Source organism: Salvelinus namaycush, chromosome 4, assembly GCF_016432855.1.
Source record: "Salvelinus namaycush isolate Seneca chromosome 4, SaNama_1.0, whole genome shotgun sequence".
In the NCBI taxonomy this organism is placed as follows: Eukaryota; Metazoa; Chordata; class Actinopteri; order Salmoniformes; family Salmonidae; genus Salvelinus; species Salvelinus namaycush.
Window position 1 is genome coordinate 10,574,042 of NC_052310.1, and position 25,846 is coordinate 10,599,887.

Below are 25,846 nucleotides of genomic sequence, written 5' to 3' on the forward strand. Positions count from 1 at the left end.
ATCTCAACCCCATAGAAAATCTTTGGAGGGAGTTGAAAGTCCGTGTTGCCCAGCAACAGCCCCAAAACATCACTGCTCTAGAGGAGATCTGCATGGAGGAATGGGCCAAAATACCAGCAACAGTGTGTGAAAACCTTGTGAAGACTTACAGAAAACGTTTGACCTCTGTCATTGCCAACAAAGGGTATATAACAAAGTATTGAGATAAACTTTTGTTATTGACCAAATACTTATTTTCCACCATAATTTGCAAATAAATTCATTAAAAATCCTACAATGTGATTTTCTAGATTTTTTTTTCTCATTTTGTCTGTCATAGTTGAAGTGTACCTATGATGAAAATTACAGGCCTCTCTCATCTTTTTAAGTGGGAGAACTTGCACAATTGGTGGCTGACTAAATACTTTTTTGCCCCACTGTAGATCAGGCCCTTCTAGCTAAGGGTCAAGAGAGAGAGAGAGAGTGAAAGCCAGGGACACAGAGCCAGCAGAAGGCTTGGGACCCTGATCAACTTGCTGATTGATAGGAGAAAGCCAGGGACACAGAGCCAGCAGAAGACTTGGGACCCTGATCAACGGGCTGATTGAAGGGAGAAAGCCAGGGACACAGAGCCAGCAGAAGACTTGGGACCCTGATCAACTTGCTGATTGATAGGAGAAAGCCAGGGACACAGAGCCAGCAGAAGGCTTGGGACCCTGATCAACGGGCTGATTGATAGGAGAAAGCCAGGGACACAGAGCCAGCAGAAGACTTGGGACCCTGATCAACAGGCTGATTGATGGGAGAAAGCCAGGGACACAGAGCCAGCAGAAGACTTGGGACCCTGATCAACAGGCTGATTGATGGGAGAAAGCCAGGGACACAGAGCCAACAGAAGGCTTGGGACCCTGATCAACAGGCTGATTGATGGGAGAAAGCCAGGGACACAGAGCCAACAGAAGACTTGGGACCCTGATCAACAGGCTGATTGATGGGAGAAAGCCAGGGACACAGAGCCAACAGAAGGCTTGGGACCCTGATCAACAGGCTGATTGATGGGAGAAAGCCAGGGACACAGAGCCAGCAGAAGACTTGGGACCCTGATCAACAGGCTGATTGATGGGAGAAAGCCAGGGACAGAACCAGCAGAAGACTTGGGACCCTGATCAACGGGCTGATTGAAGGGAGAAAGCCAGGGACACAGAGCCAGCAGAAGACTTGGGACCCTGATCAACAGGCTGATTGATGGGAGAAAGCCAGGGACAGAACCAGCAGAAGACTTGGGACCCTGATCAACGGGCGGATTGATGGGAGAAAGCCAGGGACACAGAGCCAGCAGAAGGCTTGGGACCCTGATCAACAGGCTGATTGATGGGAGAAAGCCAGGGACACAGAGCCAGCAGAAGACTTGGGACCCTGATCAATGGGCTGATTGATGGGAGAAAGCCAGGGACACAGAGCCAGCAGAAGACTTGGGACCCTGATCAACGGGCTGATTGAAGGGAGAAAGCCAGGGACACAGAGCCAACAGAAGACTTGGGACCCTGATCAACGGGCTGATTGAAGGGAGAAAGCCAGGGACACAGAGCCAACAGAAGACTTGGGACCCTGATCAACGGGCTGATTGAAGGGAGAAAGCCAGGGACACAGAGCCAGCAGAAGACTTGGGACCCTGATCAACAGGCTGATTGATGGGAGAAAGCCAGGGACACAGAGCCAACAGAAGACTTGGGACCCTGATCAACAGGCTGATTGATGGGAGAAAGCCAGGGACACAGAGCCAACAGAAGACTTGGGACCCTGATCAACAGGCTGATTGATGGGAGAAAGCCAGGGACACAGAGCCAGCAGAAGACTTGGGACCCTGATCAACGGGCTGATTGAAGGGAGAAAGCCAGGGACACAGAGCCAGCAGAAGACTTGGGACCCTGATCAACTTGCTGATTGATAGGAGAAAGCCAGGGACACAGAGCCAGCAGAAGGCTTGGGACCCTGATCAACGGGCTGATTGATAGGAGAAAGCCAGGGACACAGAGCCAGCAGAAGACTTGGGACCCTGATCAACAGGCTGATTGATGGGAGAAAGCCAGGGACACAGAGCCAGCAGAAGACTTGGGACCCTGATCAACAGGCTGATTGATGGGAGAAAGCCAGGGACACAGAGCCAACAGAAGGCTTGGGACCCTGATCAACAGGCTGATTGATGGGAGAAAGCCAGGGACACAGAGCCAACAGAAGACTTGGGACCCTGATCAACAGGCTGATTGATGGGAGAAAGCCAGGGACACAGAGCCAACAGAAGACTTGGGACCCTGATCAACAGGCTGATTGATGGGAGAAAGCCAGGGACACAGAGCCAGCAGAAGACTTGGGACCCTGATCAACAGGCTGATTGATGGGAGAAAGCCAGGGACAGAACCAGCAGAAGACTTGGGACCCTGATCAACGGGCTGATTGAAGGGAGAAAGCCAGGGACACAGAGCCAGCAGAAGACTTGGGACCCTGATCAACAGGCTGATTGATGGGAGAAAGCCAGGGACAGAACCAGCAGAAGACTTGGGACCCTGATCAACGGGCGGATTGATGGGAGAAAGCCAGGGACACAGAGCCAGCAGAAGGCTTGGGACCCTGATCAACAGGCTGATTGATGGGAGAAAGCCAGGGACACAGAGCCAGCAGAAGACTTGGGACCCTGATCAATGGGCTGATTGATGGGAGAAAGCCAGGGACACAGAGCCAGCAGAAGACTTGGGACCCTGATCAACGGGCTGATTGAAGGGAGAAAGCCAGGGACACAGAGCCAACAGAAGACTTGGGACCCTGATCAACGGGCTGATTGAAGGGAGAAAGCCAGGGACACAGAGCCAACAGAAGACTTGGGACCCTGATCAACGGGCTGATTGAAGGGAGAAAGCCAGGGACACAGAGCCAGCAGAAGACTTGGGACCCTGATCAACAGGCTGATTGATGGGAGAAGGCCAGGGACACAGAGCCAACAGAAGACTTGGGACCCTGATCAACAGGCTGATTGATGGGAGAAAGCCAGGGACACAGAGCCAACAGAAGACTTGGGACCCTGATCAACAGGCTGATTGATGGGAGAAAGCCAGGGACACAGAGCCAGCAGAAGACTTGGGACCCTGATCAACAGGCTGATTGATGGGAGAAAGCCAGGGACACAGAGCCAGCAGAAGACCTGGGACCCTGATCAACAGGCTGATTGAAGGGAGAAAGCCAGGGACACAGAGCCAGCAGAAGACTTGGGACCCTGATCAACAGGCTGATTGATGGGAGAAAGCCAGGGACACAGAGCCAGCAGAAGACCTGGGACCCTGATCAACAGGCTGATTGAAGGGAGAAAGCCAGGGACACAGAGCCAGCAGAAGACTTGGGACCCTGATCAACAGGCTGATTGATGGGAGAAAGCCAGGGACACAGAGCCAACAGAAGGCTTGGGACCCTGATCAACAGGCTGATTGATGGGAGAAAGCCAGGGACACAGAGCCAACAGAAGACTTGGGACCCTGATCAATGGGCTGATTGATGGGAGAAAGCCAGGGACACAGAGCCAACAGAAGGCTTGGGACCCTGATCAACAGGCTGATTGATGGGAGAAAGCCAGGGACACAGAGCCAGCAGAAGACTTGGGACCCTGATCAACAGGCTGATTGATGGGAGAAAGCCAGGGACACAGAGCCAGCAGAAGGCTTGGGACCCTGATCAACAGGCTGATTGATGGGAGAAAGCCAGGGACACAGAGCCAGCAGAAGGCTTGGGACCCTGATCAACAGGCTGATTGATGGGAGAAAGCCAGGGACACAGAGCCAGCAGAAGACTTGGGACCCTGATCAACAGGCTGATTGATGGGAGAAAGCCAGGGACACAGAGCCAGCAGAAGACTTGGGACCCTGATCAACAGGCTGATTGATGGGAGAAAGCCAGGGACACAGAGCCAGCAGAAGACTTGGGACCCTGATCAACAGGCTGATTGAAGGGAGAAAGCCAGGGACACAGAGCCAGCAGAAGACTTGGGACCCTGATCAACGGGCTGATTGAAGGGAGAAAGCCAGGGACACAGAGCCAGCAGAAGACTTGGGACCCTGATCAACAGGCTGATTGATGGGACTGCTGGAATTGTAGAAGCAGCGACTGTATTACTATACATGGGAACTCCGTTTGCGTATTTACAATTCTACTGTAGTTGTCGATGTTACCAAGAAAACGTAACACAACATTAAGAATTAGGCTAATTCAACATGGGAAATACTAGCTAGCACCACTGCAAATTGGATATATTTGTGGAAATAAATCATAACTTTTATTTCCAAAAAGAGTGAAAATTATAGATTTCCTTTCCTGTTTGTATTTCCTTTCAGATAATGCTTATTTTTGACGTGTAGAAATGGTGTGTGCTCCTCATAAATCAGAAAACCTAAAATAGAGTTTGTTTCCCCAGAGACACCACAAAGCCCATTTTAACAACTAGGCCTGCAGGTATCTTACTAACTAATGAATGTTATTAGACCCCATGGACACAAAAGCAGTCTGGTCTGTTTACTTAGTCATTGCAGACACCTTATTGTGGGTGGTGTATATTTAATTGACCCAACCGCATACTCAAATGATGTGTTCTCTATACTCCAGCCCACGACTGATGAAGTTATGAGAGTCCTGTCTGTCTCTATAGAGCTCGCCAGCTTGTAGTCCTAAAAATCAGGAAATGACTTACCTCTGGTTCGTTCATCCATTCCTATGGGGGAAAATTAATGGGGAAAGAATGGGGTTTTGGGATAAACGCTGAAAATAAGGTCTGTGGTAAACAAAGGCTTATGAGATCTGATACGTTTTGTTCTATAAGATAATACCAGTCAGTTAACATGGCCTTTATGTGTTTTATGTACTTGATTACATACAGTGCATTCGGAAAGTATTCAAACCCCTTTACCTTTTCCACATTTTGTTACGTTACAGCCTTATTCTAAAATGAATAAAATAAAACAATTTCCTCATCAATCTACACACAATACTCAATAATGACAGAGCGAAAACAGGTTAAGACATTTTTGCACATTTATTTAAAACAAAAACCAGAAATACCTTATTTACATAAGTATTCAGAACCTTTGCTATGAGACTTGAAATTAAGCTCAGGTGCATCCTGTTTCCATTGATCATCCTTGAGAGTCCACCTGTGGTAAATTCAATTGATTGGACATGATTTGGAAAGGCACACGTCTGTCCATATAAGGTCCCACCGTAGACAGTGCATGTCAGAGCAAAAACCAAGCCATGAGGTCGAAGGAATTGTCCGTAGAGCTCAGAGACAGGATTGTGTCGAGGCACAGATCTGGGAAAGGGTAACAAAATTGGGGGAGAAGGGTCTTGGTCAAGGAGGTGACCAAGAACCCAATGGTCACTCTGACAGAGCTCCGGAGTTCCTCTGTGGAGATGGGATAACCTTCCAGAAGGACAACCTTTATGGTAGAGTGGCCAGGCGGAAGTCACTCCTCAGTAAAAGGCACATAACAGCCCGCTTGGACTTTGCCAAAAGGCACCTAAAGACTTTCAGACCATGAGAAACAAGATTACCTGGTCTGATGAAACCAAGATTAAACTCTTTGGCCTGAATGCCAAGCGTCACGTCTGGAGGAAACCTGGCTCCATCCCCTTGGTGAAGCATGGTAGTGGCAACATCATGCTGTGGGGATGTTATTCAGCGGCAGGGACTGGGAGATTAATCAGGATCGAAGCAAAGATGAACAGAGCAAAGTACAGAGAGATCCTTGATGAAAACCTGCTCCAAAGCACTCAGGACCTCAGACTGGGGCGAAGGTTCACCTGCCAACAGGACAATGACCCTAAGCACACAGCCAAGACAACGCAGGAGTGGCTTCGGAACAAGTCTCTGAATGTCCTTGAGTGGCCCAGCCAGAGCCCGGACTTGAACCCGATCGAACATCTGTGCAGCAACGCTCCCCATTCAACCTGACAGAGTTTAAGAGGATCTGCAGAGAAGAGTCTGAGAAACTCCCCAAATACAGGTGTGCCAAGCTCGTAAGGTCATACCCAAGAAGACTCAAGGCTGTAATTGCTGCCAAAGGTGCTTCAACAAAGTACTGAGTAAAGGGTCTGAATACTTATGTCAATGTGATATTTCCGGTTATTTTTTAATATCAATTAGCAAAAATGTATAAAAAATAAACAGTTTTTCTTTGTTATTATGGGGTATTGTGTGTAGAGTGATAAGGGGAAAAACACAATTTAATCAATTTTAGAATAAGGCTGTAACGTAACAAAATGTGGAAAAAGTCAAGAGGGTCTGAATACTTTCCGAAGGCACTGTAAATGCTTAAAAATTCACCAGAATTTATGTAATCCGATGAAGATTATCTCATAGAACAAAACCTATAAAACCTCCTAAACCTGTGTTTACCATAGACCTTATTTCCGGCATTCATCCAAAACACCTCAAAAAAACAAACATGCGTTTCCTCATAGGCTTTGGCTAACAAGCCATGGCAGAATTTGTGTCTATTGCTCTCTATAGTAAATATATTCTGCACAAAAATGCACAACACTTACAATACCATGACAACAACAGTTGTTAGAGATGATGGAGGAACCACTAAAGGATCTTGAGGGGTGAGCTCACAGGTCTACGGCCTGTATCATTACCAATAATAATATATCTCAATTTAGGACTTGGCCATTTGTGACTGTGAACAGCTGGCTTTGAAGTCAATGAATCAGCTCCTGTACTAAGGATCACTGACCACTAGAGGGGGTACTTGCATCATTTTCAAATGATATAAAGTAGTATTGAAAGAGCTTCACAATGCAAATTCATTGTACCCATCATAGTGAGTCACGTCTCTATGTTATGCAGAAGAAGGCATGGGAATAATACACTAGGGACTGCAGTACACCAACATAAAAGACTTACAGACAAATTAAATGCTATCTGAGACACCCACACCAGGCCCCCTGACAATGGAGGACACTGCTGCATATATAGCTAGTGACAGATGTCCTCCTCATGGCTCTAGGGACAGATGTCCTCCTCATGGCTCTAGGGACAGATGTCCTCCTCATGGCTCTAGGGACAGATGTCCTCCTCATGGCTCTAGGGACAGATGTCCTCCCCATGGCTCTAGGGACCAGACGACCGACTACTCTGTCACCATGATGTGTTATCTGGGCTGTACGTTTGTGAGGGAGCCCCCTCATACAGACAGTAATTACCCACGTCAATGACAAACATGGGATTTAATTGCACGCCATTTAACATAGGAGTTGTTCAATACCTATCTGCTTTGAGTTGATGAAAACAATGGTTAATATTATCTCAAAGAACATGCAGTTTGTTGCTTGACATACTTCAGCAGCAAAAACAGGAGAGCGGAATGTTTCCAAACTCTGTTATGAGAACAATATGTGCCCGTTACACGGATCAGTTTTCAAGAGCAGCATGTATCGTTAGCCTGCTTACTAACAAACTACAATATGTTCTAAGGTCAGCGAAATACCAAACCCAATGTGTCTTCTCTAATTAAAATGGCGAGCTGAAGACAAGACCACTATAACTGAATCACTATTATCAGTTGGATTCCTCATATTCCTCATTTTCCCACCAATCAGGAAATCAAGAAAGCATTCTAAACTCCAGAGCTCAATAATTGTAGCAGGGACTGGGGTAGGATTCATATGTAACTAAAGCCATTGGGCTGGATGAAGTTTCTCTTTATGGAAAGCCGGTGCAGCAGAGATAATTATATCCAGGAAGAGGTCAGAGGAACGGCAAGACAGATGAAACGAGACTAATTAACTCCATGCATCGACTACAACCTCATCTGGTTTTGCAATGGCTAGGGGAGTTTAGTGTGAATGAGGTATGTGTTTGGGGCTGAATGGTATTGTTGTAATGAGGTGTGCTTGAGTGGTGTTAGTTACATGTATATATATACAGTATCTAGTGTATATGTATGTATGGGTGTATAAGGAAACGGGAATATGTGTGACGCTAATGATACCCTGTATGTAGACGATACACAATTTTGTCCATCGGATGCATGTAGGGAACTGTATGTGAAGAGTGAGATACTTACTTGGCTTTGGCCCCTGCATCCTCATAACCTTTGTTTGAGACGTCCTCGAGGCCCCCGATCAAGTGCTTAAATGAACTGAAAGTGAACACAGAGTCACATTAATCATTGACTACCTAAAACACAGAGGTTACAGTAACTTATGGTTGTATCTCAATGATCTCTCCTAAAACACCTAAGTTACAATAACTTATGGTTGTATCTCAATGATCTCTCCTAAAACACCTAGGTTACAATAACTTATGGTTGTATCTCAATGATCTCTCCTAAAACACCTAGGTTAAATTACCTTATGGTTGTATCCCAATGATCTCTCCTAAAACACCTAGGTTACATTAACTTATGGTTGTATCTCAATGATCTCTCCTAAAACACCTAGGTTACAGTCACTTATGGTTGTATCTCAATGATCTCTCCTAAAACACCTAGGTTACAATAACTTATGGTTGTATCCCAATGATCTCTCCTAAAACACCTAGGTTACAATAACTTATGGTTGTATCTCAATGATCTCTCCTAAAACACCTAGGTTACAATAACTTATGGTTGTATCTCAATGATCTCTCCTAAAACACCTAGGTTACAATAACTTATGGTTGTATCTCAATGATCTCTCCTAAAACACCTAGGTTACATTAACTTATGGTTGTATCTCAATGATCTCTCCTAAAACACCTAGGTTACAATAACTTATGGTTGTATCTCAATGATCTCTCCTAAAACACCTAGGATACAGTAACCTATGGTTGTATCTCAATGATCTCTCCTAAAACACCTAGGTTAAATTACCTTATGGTTGTATCCCAATGGAAAACAGCCCATGCCTACGCCAATCCAATTCTTTTACATTTGTGGGGAGTAGTCAACGAGTGCACACTTCAGGAGGAAGGAGAGATTATTGGGACGTAGCCATGCTGCTATTGTTACAAACGTTCACCGAGTTCAGCATTATTAATAATGAGACACAGGAGGGCAGCAAATCACCACTAGCATCTGTCACAAAAATCTATCTAAGAAATTAGCTTTGAGCAGAGTGAGACAATGTTTGAATAACAGCAAACATAATTCCCTGTTAATTTTGTGCTGGTTGAGCCACAGCAGTGTAAATCAGCAAAGCAAAAGAGTGGTATCTCCCATTTTGGTTCCAAATGAATCACACTAAGTAGGTTTGCTGTAACATGTTAAAAATAGGTTAAAAGATGGCTACCGCTACTGGGACAAAACTGTCTTTGAATAGTACTTTCCCCTCCCCAAACAACGTCAGTGTTAACATCCATCTCAGAGTACTCACTTTATAGAATAGATTGTTATTATTATGAATCTATACATAGTCTATTTATGCTTTAGAGGATTGAATCATTTTCATTAAACCTCTCACAATAGTGAGACGCATAGGAGGAGAGCAGACGTGCTTGTCTCAGTTTGACGGAGGAAATGCTTTAGAACAATCAAAAGATCTGATTGTCCAAAAGTAATATAGTAGATTAAATTGAAGGTTTATATCTGTTCTTTTGGAAGTCAACAATATAATGTCTGCCGGCCCACACTCTGATCATTCAAAAGACAACCCTAAGTTTTCTGTCACAGACAAGATATGATAGACGTTAGCTGTTCCGAAGGGTAAATATATTTATCAATGATACTGTCAAGGTAAACAAGGATCACTGGATGTTAGAAATGTAATTTATTTACCTGACACGGTATGGTAAATCAGTGTTTTTTGATGCAATCTTCCATTGTTTCTTTGAGTTAGTATTTAAACCCTACACTTACTTACACTTCATCAAGGAGTTGGCAACTGTCAAAATGTCATAATATAATACATTTAAAGATGAAAGAAAATATAAATGACTGACAGCTAAACCTTGAACTCCTATCTGAGGCCTCCTCTTATCTCAGAGTAGTAGACAAATATCTGGATATGAAAAAATAACCAGATTATGATGACTAGTCATTATTTCCCTTAAAATGCTTAATCTTTCCCTTTTGGGGTGAGCAGGTTTTGATCATTATGTGTCCTTCTGTGCTGTTTTGGGGTGAGCAGGTTTTGATCATTAGGTGTCCTTCTGTGCTGTTTTGGGATGAGCAGGTTTTGATCATTAGGTGTCCTTCTGTGCTGTTTTGGGGTGAGCAGGTTTTGATCATTAGGTGTCCTTCTGTGCTGTTTTGGGGTGAGCAGGTTTTGATCATTAGGTGTCCTTCTGTGCTGTTTTGGGGTGAGCAGGTTTTGATCATTAGGTGTCCTTCTGTGCTGTTTTGGGGTGAGCAGGTTTTGATCATTAGGTGTCCTTCTGTGCTGTTTTGGGGTGAGCAGGTTTTGATCATTAGGTGTCCTTCTGTGCTGTTTTGGGATGAGCAGGTTTTGATCATTAGGTGTCCTTCTGTGCTGTTTTGGGATGAGCAGGTTTTGATCATTAGGTGTCCTTCTGTGCTGTTTTGGGATGAGCAGGTTTTGATCATTAGGTGTCCTTCTGTGCTGTTTTGGGATGAGCAGGTTTTGATCATTAGGTGTCCTTCTGTGCTGTTTTGGGATGAGCAGGTTTTGATCATTAGGTGTCCTTCTGTGCTGTTTTGGGATGAGCAGGTTTTGATCATTAGGTGTCCTTCTGTGCTGTTTTGGGGTGAGCAGGTTTTGATCATTAGGTGTCCTTCTGTGCTGTTTTGGGATGAGCAGGTTTTGATCATTATGTGTCCTTCTGTGCTGTTTTGGGGTGAGCAGGTTTTGATCATTAGGTGTCCTTCTGTGCTGTTTTGGGATGAGCAGGTTTTGATCATTAGGTGTCCTTCTGTGCTGTTTTGGGATGAGCAGGTTTTGATCATTAGGTGTCCTTCTGTGCTGTTTTGGGATGAGCAGGTTTTGATCATTAGGTGTCCTTCTGTGCTGTTTTGGGATGAGCAGGTTTTGATCATTAGGTGTCCTTCTGTGCTGTTTTGGGGTGAGCAGGTTTTGATCATTAGGTGTCCTTCTGTGCTGTTTTGGGATGAGCAGGTTTTGATCATTAGGTGTCCTTCTGTGCTGTTTTGGGGTGAGCAGGTTTTGATCATTAGGTGTCCTTCTGTGCTGTTTTTATCCATCTGTTTCCGAAGCGCCTGAAACCATCCGAGGGGCGAAGAGGGGTCTGATTACCACACAGCATTTCAGTGAGAGGGGGCAGGTTGGAAAACCGGACATTTAAATGTGACACATCTGAGCCCTGTCTGAGGAGTGATGAATCTGGGGCTTTTTCCTCCCAGCAGGCAACAGTGCTGAAAAGCGTTTGTCTGGGTCATTGGGTGCTGAGAGGAAGTGAGGCGGCCTAATGTTCCAAAACAGAATACTCACTCTCACTCATGTGCCCCCCATTTCCTGTCCACTGCCCTCCCTTTCTACCACCCAACTCATTACCTTCCCTTCCAGCTCCTACCAGTAATTCAACATTATATTGATGGTGAAATATCGACTCAGTGCTGGTAAATGTTTCACCAGAGCATGACTTGGCATCCTTTGACTCTCCTAATAGTCATTCATGTGAACCCATGGTTATGAGGCCATGGCTATAATCGCCACAGATATAGATAGACAGTTATGTCTGCGGTTTATGAGTCTGCTCTCACAAGTGTTAAATTCAAGTGTCAGACCGTTAAGAATTTTGACAAGGATCTTTAAAAAAATAGTTTTGAGAAATAGTAATCACACAATCAACATTACTTAAGGTAAGTGTGAGAGAATATCTGATCTCGGATGAGGTTAGGCTAGAACTGTCACATCTCCCTGACAGTTATGAACTCATTATGTGAAATTTATGTCTAGTCTGTAGGAGTTTATTATCATTTCGTGACTTGGCTGCTGCAAAAAGATTCCGATATCATCCAGGAATAATGACCCATGATAGGCAATAAAGGGTATTTGAAGTGTGAACTGCTTTGCTCTAAATATAGACCTACAAGCTGACCCATTTAAAGTTGTATTCTTAATGTGCCTCTTCTATAAAAGCCCATATATAAGCTGTCCACTCCCACTGGATAAGGTCGAGTTGCTATATAAATGAGATTGATATTAGTGATGCACAAGACTTCAGAAATTCATAGCCCAGAGCAGGGCTGCCCAAACTCGGCTCAACTCAGCTTATCATTGCTATATCTTCCTGACCACACTGTTTGTCTCCCTGTCCGAGCGTATGTTTGGTACCAAGTCTACACCAAAATGGCACTCTATTCCCTATATAGTGCACTACACCATGGACCCTGGTCAAAAGTAATGCACTATATAGGGATTTATTTTATTAGGATCCCCATTAGCCGACGCCAAATGGCGATAGCAAGTCTAACTGGGGTCCGAAACATAACGAAGAAGACATTACAGACAAAATACTTTACAACTGACATATATTTAAAAACCTGAACATGTAGTGTGTGCATCTATCAGTTACACATACTGTACATTCCAGTACACCATCACAACAAGTAGGTCACATTGGGGAGAGGCGTTGTGCCGTGAGGTGTTGCATTATTTGTTTTATTGAACCAGGTTTGCTGTTTCCTAGTGCTATATGAGGTGGAAGGGAGTTCCAGCCGGTGATTGTCAAGCAAATAACTGCTGGTCTCACGGTAATTGACTGTTAATTAACATAAACACATTTAGCATCTCTTGGCTTCCACACATTGATGCAGACCTTTGGAACATCTACATTTTAAAAAGTCGAATAAATCCATGTAATATAGTCTACATCATCACAATAAATCCATTACTTATTTTATACAGGTCTAAAGAAACATGTAGTCTATTTCAGAAGAACAAAATAGCATACTCTGAGTTGTCCTTGTTAGGCCCTGATCTGGCTATGCAATATGGCAGACAAGATTTAGCAGACAAGATTTAGCAGACACGATTTGCTTAGAATTCCATGGCATTATTTTATAGTTTGAATAACACAATTGACCAAAGCTGAATAAAATAGAAAGGATATTTTCTCCATACGATTTGAGAGATTGCGCACATCCAGCTATTCTGTGTTGAGCAGTTAACAAAGAAACAGGTACTCCTATATGCTTAAGTTATTTATGTAACTTTAGTTCTGATACAAATGTTGGGCTATATGTTTTGATTTTTAATACATTCTAAGGCTGCATGATACGACTAATGAGGATCTGAAAAAAGTTGCATGAAAGGCATGAGCTCTGCTTTGTTTTTTTGTGTGCAGGCTGTACACACTTCATCAGTCTCTCATTCACAATTTGACAAGCACTTGATAATGCCTTGAATTTCCCAGCTGCATCCCGTGTGTGTGGCCGTAATGCCCCCTAAAAAATCCATGCCTTTTGCGACCAATGGCTGTAATAATTATAATCCCCTTTTCCCGGATGCCTGCTGAAGCATCTCTCACTCACATGGCTCTCCAACAGGTGATCAGGTATTTTCTCACAGGCTACAAGTGAAGACAGACACATCAGGGACGCAACTGCGCAAGTCTGTATCCAATTCCGAGGCGCATATTGAAGATATTGGAATAAATGTCCACATTTACTTTTCGTCAGCCGACAAGATGAGCAGGCCTAACGAACAGCAAAAGCACTAGCCTATGTCAATCTACTATCCCCCATAGTACGAAAGTTGACCTATTCTGTGCAATAAATAAATATTACAAACATTTATGGGATGCGATAGATCCCAAATTAATACAACCACTAGCATCAAAAAAACTGTTTTAAGCAATGAGGCTGACGCAACAAATGAGAATGTTTAACTTAAAATGTTAAACTATTAGGTTATTTCTTCACATTATAAGCTCAGAAATGCGCACACGGCAGTAGGCTATAAGCGTGAATTTTCCGTTAGCAGGAAAACACCATTCTCAAAAGTGACTGCAAATGCAATTATACATGTAATGCTTTTATTATAAAGGTGCATTTTTATGGTGAAAATGTACTTGAAACTCAGGTGCTGCATATGTATGCCAGTTAGGCTCTACACCTGTTGTAAAGCAGATTAATGTGCTTCATTTTAAAAAGTTATTTGGCCACTTTAGTTGTGATACAAACCTCATCAAAACATGTAGGTCTATGGGCAAGGTTACATGAGGTGTGCGACTATGATTTGGAAAAAATGCTTTTCCCATGGTTCATTTTCATGCCAGCCAGGTATACTTCTGTTGTAAAGAAAAGCAATGTTCTTATTATTAGGAAAGTTTAGGAAAAAATCTAGTAGGCCTAGACTATAGAAAGCTGAGGGGACCTCCTCTTTTTAGTAGAGGCCATCAACCAGTTTTCTCACGCAATTGCATAGCCTATAGAAATGTTGTGCAACGTGAGCTCATGGGCTCTTATGAAGTGTTTGGTTAGATTTTTGATTACATTTGCATTGACAAGAGAGTGTGGAATTTGGAATTTAACTGCTGTCATGACTCGTGACCGCCGGTGTGGCGGTAATATGGTCACCGTAACAGCCCTAATCATGGCTCTGTATAATACTGTACGTTTCCTTGAATTTGTTCTCGACTTGGGGACTGTGAAAAGACCCCTGGTGGCATGTCTGGTGGGGAAAGTGTGTGTGTCAGCGCTGTGTTTAAGTTGACTATGCAAACAATTTTGAATTTCCAACACATTAATGTTTCTTATAAAAACAAGAAGTGATGCGGTCCGTCTTTCCTCAACTCTTAGCCAAGAGAAACTGGCATGCATATTATTGATATTTGCCCTCTGATTACAATGAAGAGCAACATGTGGAGCACTGTTCTGGGCCAACTGCAGCATAACTAGGTCCTTATTTGCAGCACTTGACCATAGGACAGGACAATAATCAAGATAAACTAGAGCCTGCAAGACTTGCTTTGTGGAGTGTGGTGTCAAAAAAGCAGAGGTTCTCTTTATCACGGACAGACCTCTCCCTATCTTTACAACCATTTAATCAATATGTTTTGACTATTTTTACAAATGACAGTTCATTGGTAAAAATAGAAAAGAGTAGAGGGCCAAGAGAGCTGCCCTGCAGTACACCACACTTCACATGTTTAACATTAGATAATCTTCCATTAAAGAAAACCCTCTGTGTTCTATTAGATAGATAGCTCTGAATCCATGATATGGCAGAGGTTGAAAAGCTACAAAACATATGTTTTTTCAACAACAGGTTATGGTCAATAAAATCAAAGGCAGCACTGAAATCTAACACTACAGGTACCACAATCTTGTTATTATCAATTTCTTTCAACCAATCATCAGTAATGTGTGTCAGTTGAGTGCCCTTCTCTGTAAGCATGCTGAAAGTCTGTTGTTAATTTGTTTACAGAGAAATAGCATTGCATTTGGTCAAACACAATTTCTTCCAACAGTTTGCTAAGACCTGGCAGCAAGCTGATAGGTCAGCTGTTAGAACCAGTAAAGGCCGCTTTACCATTCTTGGGTAGCAGAATGACTTTGGCTTTCCTCCAGGCCTGAGGACAAAAACGTTCCTCTAGACTCATATTAAAGATATGACATATAGGAGTGTCTATAGACTCAGCTACCCTCCTCACTAGCTTTCCATCTAAGTTGTCAACGCCAGGAGGTTTGACATTATTGATTGATAACAATACTTGTCCACCCCTTCCACACTAATTTGAAAAAATTCAAACTTACAATGCTTTTCTTTCATTATTGTTTATGGTTTTATGCATGAATACGATGGCTCACTGTTCGTTGCTGGCATGTCCTGCCTAAGTTTGCCCACTAATCATTAAAATAATTGGCAACATCAAATGGTTCGGTGATGAATAAGCCATCTGATTGGATGAAATACGGAGTTGAATTGGTCTTTCTGCCCATCATTTCATATGAAGTACTATTTCCATCGTTCTGTCCATCATTGATCTTGGCTTCATAATACAGTTCCTTCTTCTTTTGGAATAGGGTGTTATTTTCAGACACACTCCAGGAATCCCACCACACCACAGCGATCACATCATTATGTGCACGACAACGGCATGACGACAGAGGGAGCACAGCGTGGCAGCCAAAACAAGCCCTCTCTAATGGCCTTGGCCATAAAGCTTTCAGCCGGCCAACGTGATAAAATTAATGGTGGCTTTCCTGCAAAGAGAAAGGTGAATGGTCCACTCTTTTCTCCAGTGTTTGTCTGCTGTGCTGGGATTGCCTTTTTTTTTGCCTTGCCTCTGGATCTGAGCTACACAGACCGAGACAGAGACACACAGAGACCCAGACCACACACAGCGCGTGCTGCTGGGTCTGTGAGGAGGTACAGGCTCAGTCTACCATGCTGTGCACAGCACTCCATCCCCAGTCCCACTGTTTTACAAAGCTGGGTGTCATTCAAAACAGGAACCTTTTCAGTCTCCTTTATATGATGTTTTAATTGTATAGTTGTAGCCACCTTTTCAATGTGAAGGTATTTGTTCTGATTAGGAATAAATGGCATAGTATTGATCAGTGATGAATTATCTGTAACCAATGATATGGATCAATAATCTTGCTAAAAGATACTGATCCTATAGTCACGCTACTGTTAACCATTAATCATTATGATGATTATGCCCTGCAGTACCTTGTTCTTTCATGGCAGTAAAGGGTTAAAAAAGAGAAGCCGTGCAAGGTTATTAAACTAGTGCCTAGTTATTCTTCTTTTGTTGATATTTTTTATTTGTTATTTAACCTTTAATTTAATGTTGATATCATGGTAGAGTGCAACCTAAAACCCTGGCCCTGATGTGCAATGTCTCCGACCCCCCTCTGATTTTAAATCTAGATCTGGTTTTAGTAAGTAGGCTGTTGTCAAAAATTGATGGGGTTTGGATTTGGGCTAAATCAACTGATGCTGATGTAATTGTGTTTTCTGAAACCTGGCTCAGCAAGTCTGTTCTTGATAAGGATATTTGTATAAATGGTTACAATGTGTATCGCACTGCTTGAGTTAAGAAAGGTGGGGGTGTGGCTATATATGTAAAAGACTAAATTCCTTGTAAGTGTGGCAAAGTCTGTAACTATTTGTAAACAGTTGGAATTTCTTGCTTTGAATATTGAGGTTTCAAAGGGTCTCTCTATAACTGTGATTGGCTGTTTTAGACCCCCCTCTGCTCTCGGTGATGCATTTTCTTCTCTGATTAACCTTATGTCTAAACTTCTTTACAGTGAGATGATCTTGATTGGTGAACTCAAGTGGTGTTGGTTAAAGCCGGTGTCTGATGATTTAAAAATGTTTTGTAATTCTATGAATCTTACCCAGTTGATTAACTCACCCACTCGCCCAAATCTCAAATGTCCAGAGAAATCTACCCTGATTGATTTTATATTGACAAATGTATCACATAAATATTCTGGTGTTTTTTGTAATGATTTAAGTGACCATTGTGCTGTTGTTGCTGTTAGAAATACTAAGGTTCCTAAGACAAACCCACGCTTATTCGTAAGAGAAATTTGAAGAGTTTTAATGAGCAGGCTTTCTTTCATGATTTGTTTTATTTTGACTGGAGTATATTGAGTTTATCCCTGATGTGGAAACTGCCTGGAAATTCTTCCATGATGTTTTTTTCCAGACAGTAAACAAACATGCCCCATTCCGCAGGTTCAGGGTTAAAGGGCGGGATAATCCATGGTTTTCTTCTGAGCTGTTTTGTATTATTCACAAACGTAATCTAGCCTGGGCTAAAGCAAGGAAATCATATTCTGATGCTGATTGGCTTATTTTTAGGCAGTTACGAAAACAAGTGTTCTTTTTTTCTCAGGGAGGCCAAGTCTGAATATTTTATGTCTGTTACCACTGATAACCTGAATGACCCTAGAAAGTTTTGGAAGGCTATTAAGTCTATGTCTGGTAACAGTAATGTTAATGAATTACCATCATGTGTTTTGAAGGACTCTGTTGCTGTATATGACAAAACTGAAATGCTGAATTGTTTCAATGAGCACTTTGTATCATCTGGTAGGCTGTTTGATTCAGTGTCCTCTGTCTTTGTACAACCCTGTGTGGATGAACCAGTGTCCTCTGTCTCTGTACAACCCTGTGTGGATGAACCAGTGTCCTCTGTCTCTGTACAACCCTGTGTGGATGAACCAGTGTCCTCTGTCTCTGTACAACCCTGTGTGGATGAAGCAGTGAGAGCAGGTCAAACTTTTATCTTTGCCATTCTCAGTGCAGGAGGTACATAATAAATTATTAACTATTAATTAGCTAACTATCTGTCTGATGGAATTCACTGCACTCAATTTTATGGGCTCGTGTCTGTTAAATTGTCTGTCTGTAATGGTGTGCCCCAGGGCTCTGTACTTGGTCCCATCTTATTCACTATTTATATAAATAATTTTGACAAAAATGTGCAACTTCACTTTCATGTTGATGATACTGCTTTTTACTGTTGTGCCTCGTCTCTCACAAAAGCTTTCCAGAACTTGCAAACTGCTTTTTATACTGTTCAACATACCTTGTGTCAATTGAAGCTTATCCTCAATACTGACTAAACTAAAATAATGGTGTTTTTTAAAGCAAGAAATAGACCTCTGAACCTTTCACCTATTACTACCTGTCAGGGCAATGAGATTGAGACTGTAATCTCATATAAATGTCTTGGAATTTTAATTGATGACGGATTTTATTTTAGGAATAAGGCCTGTTTTTCTTTTGAAGCCAGAAGGAGGCTAGTATCAGCTACATGCCTTTACTAGACTATGGGGATATTTTATATATGAATGCTTCCGCTCAGTGTTTGAGATCAATTGACACCCTTTACCATGGAGCATTGAGATTTATTTTTAACTGCAAAACCCTTAAGCATCACTGCACTTTATATACCAGGGTTGGCTGGTATATAAAGTGCACTTGTAGGCTCAGACTCTGGTATTCTTTTATTTACAATGCCATTTTGTGTTTACTACCATTTTTTGGGGGCATTTTAATTGTTCAGAAATGTGGTGTGTACTCTCTTCGTTTGCAGGACTTTATCCTGCTAACTGTTCCAAATGTCCGAACTGAATTTGATGAAAGGGCTTTATTGTACTCTGCGCCATCGGCTTGGAACGCCTTACAAAAAACTTTTCAACTGGAAGAACTTGTCCCGATTGGTGTTTATAAAACATTGATGAACGATTTTAAGGCTGATTCCCAGACCTGTCAATGTTTTTAATTTGCTGTTTTAGGATTTTGTTATACACTTGTGAATTCTCTGTTTTTATATTAGATTACCTGTAGTTTTTAATCTTGTCTGTCTATAATTGTGTAATGACTTGGTGCTGACTATCTTGGCGAGGACGCTCTAGAAAAACAGATTTCTATTCTCAATGAGCCCTTCCTGGTTAAATGAGGGGAAATAAAATAAAAAATACAGGCCACTACCATACAGGCTACTACCCTACAGGCTACTACTCTACAGGATCCTAATCCACGGCTACTACTCTAAAGGCTACTACTACTACCCTACAAACTACTAACCTACAGGCTACAACTCTAAAGGCTACTACTACTACTCTACAGGCTACTACTCTACAGGCTACTACTCTACTCTACAGGCTACCCTACAAACTACTAACCTACAGGCTACAACTCTACAGGCTACTACTCTAAAGGATCCTAATCCACAGGCTACTATTACTACTACTACTCTACAGGCTACTACTCTACAGGCTACTACTACTACCCTACAAACTACTAACCTACAGGCTACAACTCTACAGGCTACTACTCTAAAGGATCCTAATCCACAGGCTACTACTCTAAAAGCTACTACTACTACTCTACAGGCTACTACTCTAAAGGCTACTACTACTACTCTACAGGCTACTACTCTGCAGGCTACTTCAACTAACCTACAGGCTACTACTCCACAGGCTACTACCCTACAGGCTACTAATACTACTCTACAGGCTACTACCCGACAGGAAACAACTCTACAGACTACAACTCTACAGGCCACTACTACTACCATACAGGCTACTACTCTACAGGCTACTACCCTACAGGCTACCACACCACAGGCTACTCCTCTACAGAGTACTATACTAGAGGCTACTACTACTAAACTACAGACTAATAATCTATAGGCTACTACACTACAGGCTACCACCCTACAGGCTACTACTTGACAGGCTACTACCCTACAGGCTACTACTCTACAGGCTACTACTACTACCCAACAGGCTACTACCCTACAGGCCACGACCCTACAGGCTTCTACTACTACCTGACAGGCTACAACCCTACAGACTACTACTCAACAGGCTACTACTACTACCCCACAGGCTACTACTCTACAGGCTACTACTCTACAGGCAACTACCCTACATGCAACCACTCCACATGCAACTACTCTACAGGCTACTACTACTACCCTAAAGGCTACTGCTATTAACATAGAGGCTACTACTCTACAGGCTACTACTACTACTCAACAGGCTACTACTCTTCAGGCTACTACGACTACCCTACAGGCTACTACTACTACTCTACAGGATACTACTCTACAGGATACTACTCTACAGGCTACAACTACTACTCTACCGAACACTACTACAACTCTAAAGTCTACTACTCTACAGGCTACTACTACTACTCCACAGGCTCCTACTCTACAGGCTACAACTACTACTCTACCGAACACTACTACAACTCTAAAGTCTACTACTCTACAGGCTACTACTACTACTCTACAGGCTACTACTCTACAGGCTACTACTACTACTATTCTACAGGCTACTACTCTTCAGGCTGCTACTACTACCCTACAGGCAACTACCCTACAGGCCACTACTCTACTACTACTACTACTCTACAGGATACTACAACTATTCTACAGGCTACTACTCTACAGGCTACTACTACTACTCTACGGGCTACTCCTCTACAGGCTACTACTACTATTCTACAGGCTACTACTCTTCAGGCTGCTACTACTACCCTACAGGCAACTACCCTACAGGCCACTACTCTACTACTACTACTACTCTACAGGCTACTACTCTACAGGCTACTACTACTACCCTACAGGCTACTACTACTACTCTACAGGCTACTCCTCTACAGGCTACTACTACTATTCTACAGGCTACTACTCTTCAGGCTGCTACTACTACCCTACAGGCAACTACCCTACAGGCCACCACTCTACTACTACTACTACTACTACTACTACTACTACTACTACTACTACTCTACAGGATACTACGACTATTCTACAGGCTACTACTCTACAGGCTACTACTACTATTCTACAGGCTACAACTACTACCCTACGGGAAACTACTCTACAGGCTACTACTACTATTCTACAGGCTACAACTACTACCCTACGGGCTACTACTCTACAGGCTACTACTCTACAGGCTACTACTACTACTCTACAGGCTACTACTCTACAGGCTACTACTACTACCCTACAGGCTACTACTACTACTCTACAGGCTACTACTCTACAGGCTACTACTACTACCCTACAGGCTACTACTACTACTACCCTACAGGCTACTACTACTACTCTACAGGCTACTACTCTACAGGCTACTACTACTACCCTACAGGCTACTACTACTACTCTACAGGCTACTACTACTACCCTACAGGACACTACTCTACAGGCTACTACTACTACTCTACAGGCTACTACTACTACTCTACAGGCTACTACTCTACAGCCTACTACTACTACTACCCTACAGGCTACTACTACTACTCTACAGGCTACTACTCTACAGGCTACTACTACTACTCTACAGGCTACTACTACTACTACCCTACTACTACTACTACTACTCTACAGGCTACTACTCTACAGGCTACTACTACTACCCTAAAGGACACTACTCTACAGGCTACTACTACTACTCTACAGGCTACTACTCTACAGGCTACTACTACTACTCTATAGGCTACTACTCTACAGGCTACTACTCTACAGGCTACTACTCTACAGGCTACTACTACTACCCTACAAACTACTAACCTACAGGCTACTACTCTAAAGGATCCTAATCCACAGGCTACTACTCTAAAAGCTACTACTACTACTCTACAGGCTACTACTCTAAAGGCTACTACTACTACTCTACAGGCTACTACTCTGCAGGCTACTTCAACTAACCTACAGGCTACTACTCTACAGGCTACTACTCCACAGGCTACTACCCTACAGGCTACTAATACTACTCTACAGGCTACTACCCGACAGGAAACAACTCTACAGACTACAACTCTACAGGCCACTACTACTACCATACAGGCTACTACTCTACAGGCTACTACCCTACAGGCTACCACCCCACAGGCTACTCCTCTACAGAGTACTATACTAGAGGCTACTACTACTAAACTACAGACTAATAATCTATAGGCTACTACACTACAGGCTACCACCCTACAGGCTACTACTTGACAGGCTACTACTCTACAGGCTACTACCCTAAAGGCTACTACTACTACCCTACAGGCTACTACCCTACAGGCCACGACCCTACAGGCTTCTACTACTACCTGACAGGCTACAACCCTACAGACTACTACTCAACAGGCTACTACTACTACCCCACAGGCTACTACTCTACAGGCTACTACTACTACTAACATTTAAGGGCTACTACTCTACAGGCTACTACTCTACAGGCAACTACCCTACATGCAACCACTCCACATGCAACTACTCTACAGGCTACTACTACTACCCTAAAGGCTACTGCTATTAACATAGAGGCTACTACTCTACAGGCTACTACTACTACTCAACAGGCTACTACTCTTCAGGCTACTACGACTACCCTACAGGCTACTACTACTACTCTACAGGATACTACTCTACAGGATACTACTCTACAGGCTACAACTACTACTCTACCGAACACTACTACAACTCTAAAGTCTACTACTCTACAGGCTACTACTACTACTCTACAGGCTCCTACTCTACAGGCTACAACTACTACTCTACCGAACACTACTACAACTCTAAAGTCTACTACTCTACAGGCTACTACTACTACTCTACAGGCTACTACTCTACAGGCTACTACTACTACTCTACAGGCTACTACTCTACAGGCTACTACTCTACAGGCTACTACTACTACTATTCTACAGGCTACTACTCTTCAGGCTGCTACTACTACTACTCTACAGGCTACTACTACTACTACCCTACAGGCAACTACCCTACAGGCCACTACTCTACTACTACTGCTACTCTACAGGATACTACAACTATTCTACAGGCTACTACTCTACAGGCTACTACTACTACTCTACGGGCTACTCCTCTACAGGCTACTACAACTATTCTACAGGCTACTACTCTACAGGCTACTACTACTACTCTACGGGCTACTCCTCTACAGGCTACTACTACTATTCTACAGGCTACTACTCTTCAGGCTGCTACTACTACCCTACAGGCAACTACTCTACTACTACTGCTACTCTACAGGATACTATGACTGTTATACAGGCTACTACTCTACAGGCTACTACTACTACCCTACAGGCTACTACTACTACTCTACAGGCTACTCCTCTACAGGCTACTACTACTATTCTACAGGCTACTACTCTTCAGGCTGCTACTACTACCCTACAGGCAACTACCCTACATGCCACCACTCTACTACTACTACTACTACTACTACTACTACTACTACTACTCTACAGGCTACTACTACTACTCTACAGGCTACTACTACTACTCTACAGGCTACTACTCTACAGGCTACTACTACTACTCTACAGGCTACAACTCTACAGGACACTGCTCTACAGGCTACTACTACTACTCTACAGTTTACTACTACTACTCTACAGGCTACTACTACTACTCTACAGGACACTGCTCTACAGGCTACTACTACTACCCTACAGGCTACTACTACTACTCTACAGGCTACTACTACTACCCTACAGGCTACTACTCTACAGGCTCCTACTGTACAGGCTACTACTACTACTCTATAGGCTACTACTCTACAGTTTACTACTACTACCCTACAGGCTCCTACTGTACAGGCTACTACTACTACTCTATAGGCTACTACTCTACAGTTTACTACTACTACTCTACAGGCTACTACTACTACTCTACAGGACACTGCTCTACAGGCTACTACTACTACTCTACAGGCTACTACTACTACCCTACAGGCTACTACTCTACAGGCTCCTACTGTACAGGCTACTACTACTACTCTATAGGCTACTACTCTACAGTTTACTACTACTACTCTACAGGCTACTACTACTACTCTACAGGATACTACTCTACAGGCTACTACTACTACTCTAAAGGCTACTACTCTACAGGCTACTGCTCTACAGGCTACTACTCTACAGGCTACTACTCTACAGGCTACTACTCTACAGGCTACTACTACTACTCTGCAGGCTACTACTCTACAGGCTACTACTACTACTACTCTACAGGCTACTACTCTACAGGCTACTACTACTCTACAGGCTACTACTCTACAGGCTACTACTACTACTCTATAGGCTACTACTCTACAGGCTACTACTCTACAGGCTACTACTACTACTCTACAGGCTACTACTCTACAGGCTACTACTACTACTACTCTACAGGCTACTACTACTCCTCTGCAGGCTACTACTCTACAGGCTACTACTACTACTCTACAGGCTACTACTACTACTCTACAGGCTACTACTACTACCCTACAGGCTACTACTACTACTCTACAGGCTACTACTCTACAGGCTACTACTACTATTCTACAGGCTACTACTACTACCCTACAGGCTACTACTACTACTACTACTCTACAGGCTACTACTCTACAGGCTACTACTACTCTACAGGCTCCTACTCTACAGGCTACTACTACTACTCTATAGGCTACTACTACTATTACTACTCTACAGGCTCCTACTCTACAGGCTACTACTACTACTCTATAGGCTACTACTACTATTACTACTCTACAGGCTCCTACTCTACAGGCTACTACTACTACTCTATAGGCTACTACTACTACTACTACTCTACAGGCTACTACTCTACAGGCTACTACTACTACTCTGCAGACTACTACTCTACAGGCTACTACTACTACTCTACAGGCTACTACTACTACTACTCTACAGGCTACTACTCTACAGGCTACTACTACTATTCTATAGGCTACTACTCTGCAGGCTGCTACTACTACTCTACAGGCTACTACTATATTGAATACTGCACAGTTGGGAAGGGATGCAAAGCTTTCAGTAATTTACCAAAGTTACCAGAATCTTCAGTGATTAACAGAAAAAATATGCCAATCTATTTATATCTTTAGTAATTTATACTTGAATAACTTTTTAAAATCATATTGTCCATATTGTCCATGAGTTTCTAGAGAAAATAGCCTAATTAATGAAAAAAATAATCTAAGATACCAAAATGCTGGTAGTTTATTGGTAAACTTTACTGGTAAAGTTTCCAGTAACAAACCTCCCTTTGCAACCCTACTGTTGGGAAGGGCATGCAAGTTAAGCATTTCACTTTACTTGTGTGTGTAACAAATAAAACTTGAAACTACTTACTCTCTGTCAATGACCAGGCAGGTGACAGCTTCAGCAGCGATCACATTAGCCGTCCTGATGTCCTCGCTGTGGGGACACAAAGTGACAACACATCAGTCAAAGGTATACCCACATTCCTCACTCTTGGACGTAAGTCACTGTTCATTCAAAAAGTAATATTCATGTTAAATTCTAGTTAGATTTAGCTGTAAGAGAATAATGTTTTCGAAAAATGTGAATACAGAATTGCAAACATAACATTCAACACATCCTATAAATTGTAAATAGTCATGATCGTAATCTCTACAGTTAT

The 25,846-nt window shown here is 42.9% G+C and overlaps 1 protein-coding gene across 1 annotated transcript in view; it reads right to left on the reverse strand.

The window, feature by feature from the left end:
• The window catches only part of LOC120046129 (cGMP-dependent protein kinase 1), a 187,120-nt gene that overhangs the window by 10,980 nt on the left and 150,294 nt on the right, over positions 1 to 25,846 (reverse strand). The window contains exons 2-3 of the mRNA XM_038991110.1: positions 25,555 to 25,620; positions 8,085 to 8,159 (exon numbers count right to left, since the gene is read on the reverse strand). Coding sequence (XP_038847038.1) covers positions 8,085 to 8,159; positions 25,555 to 25,620 — 141 coding nt within the window. The remainder of the gene's footprint in view (positions 1 to 8,084; positions 8,160 to 25,554; positions 25,621 to 25,846) is intronic.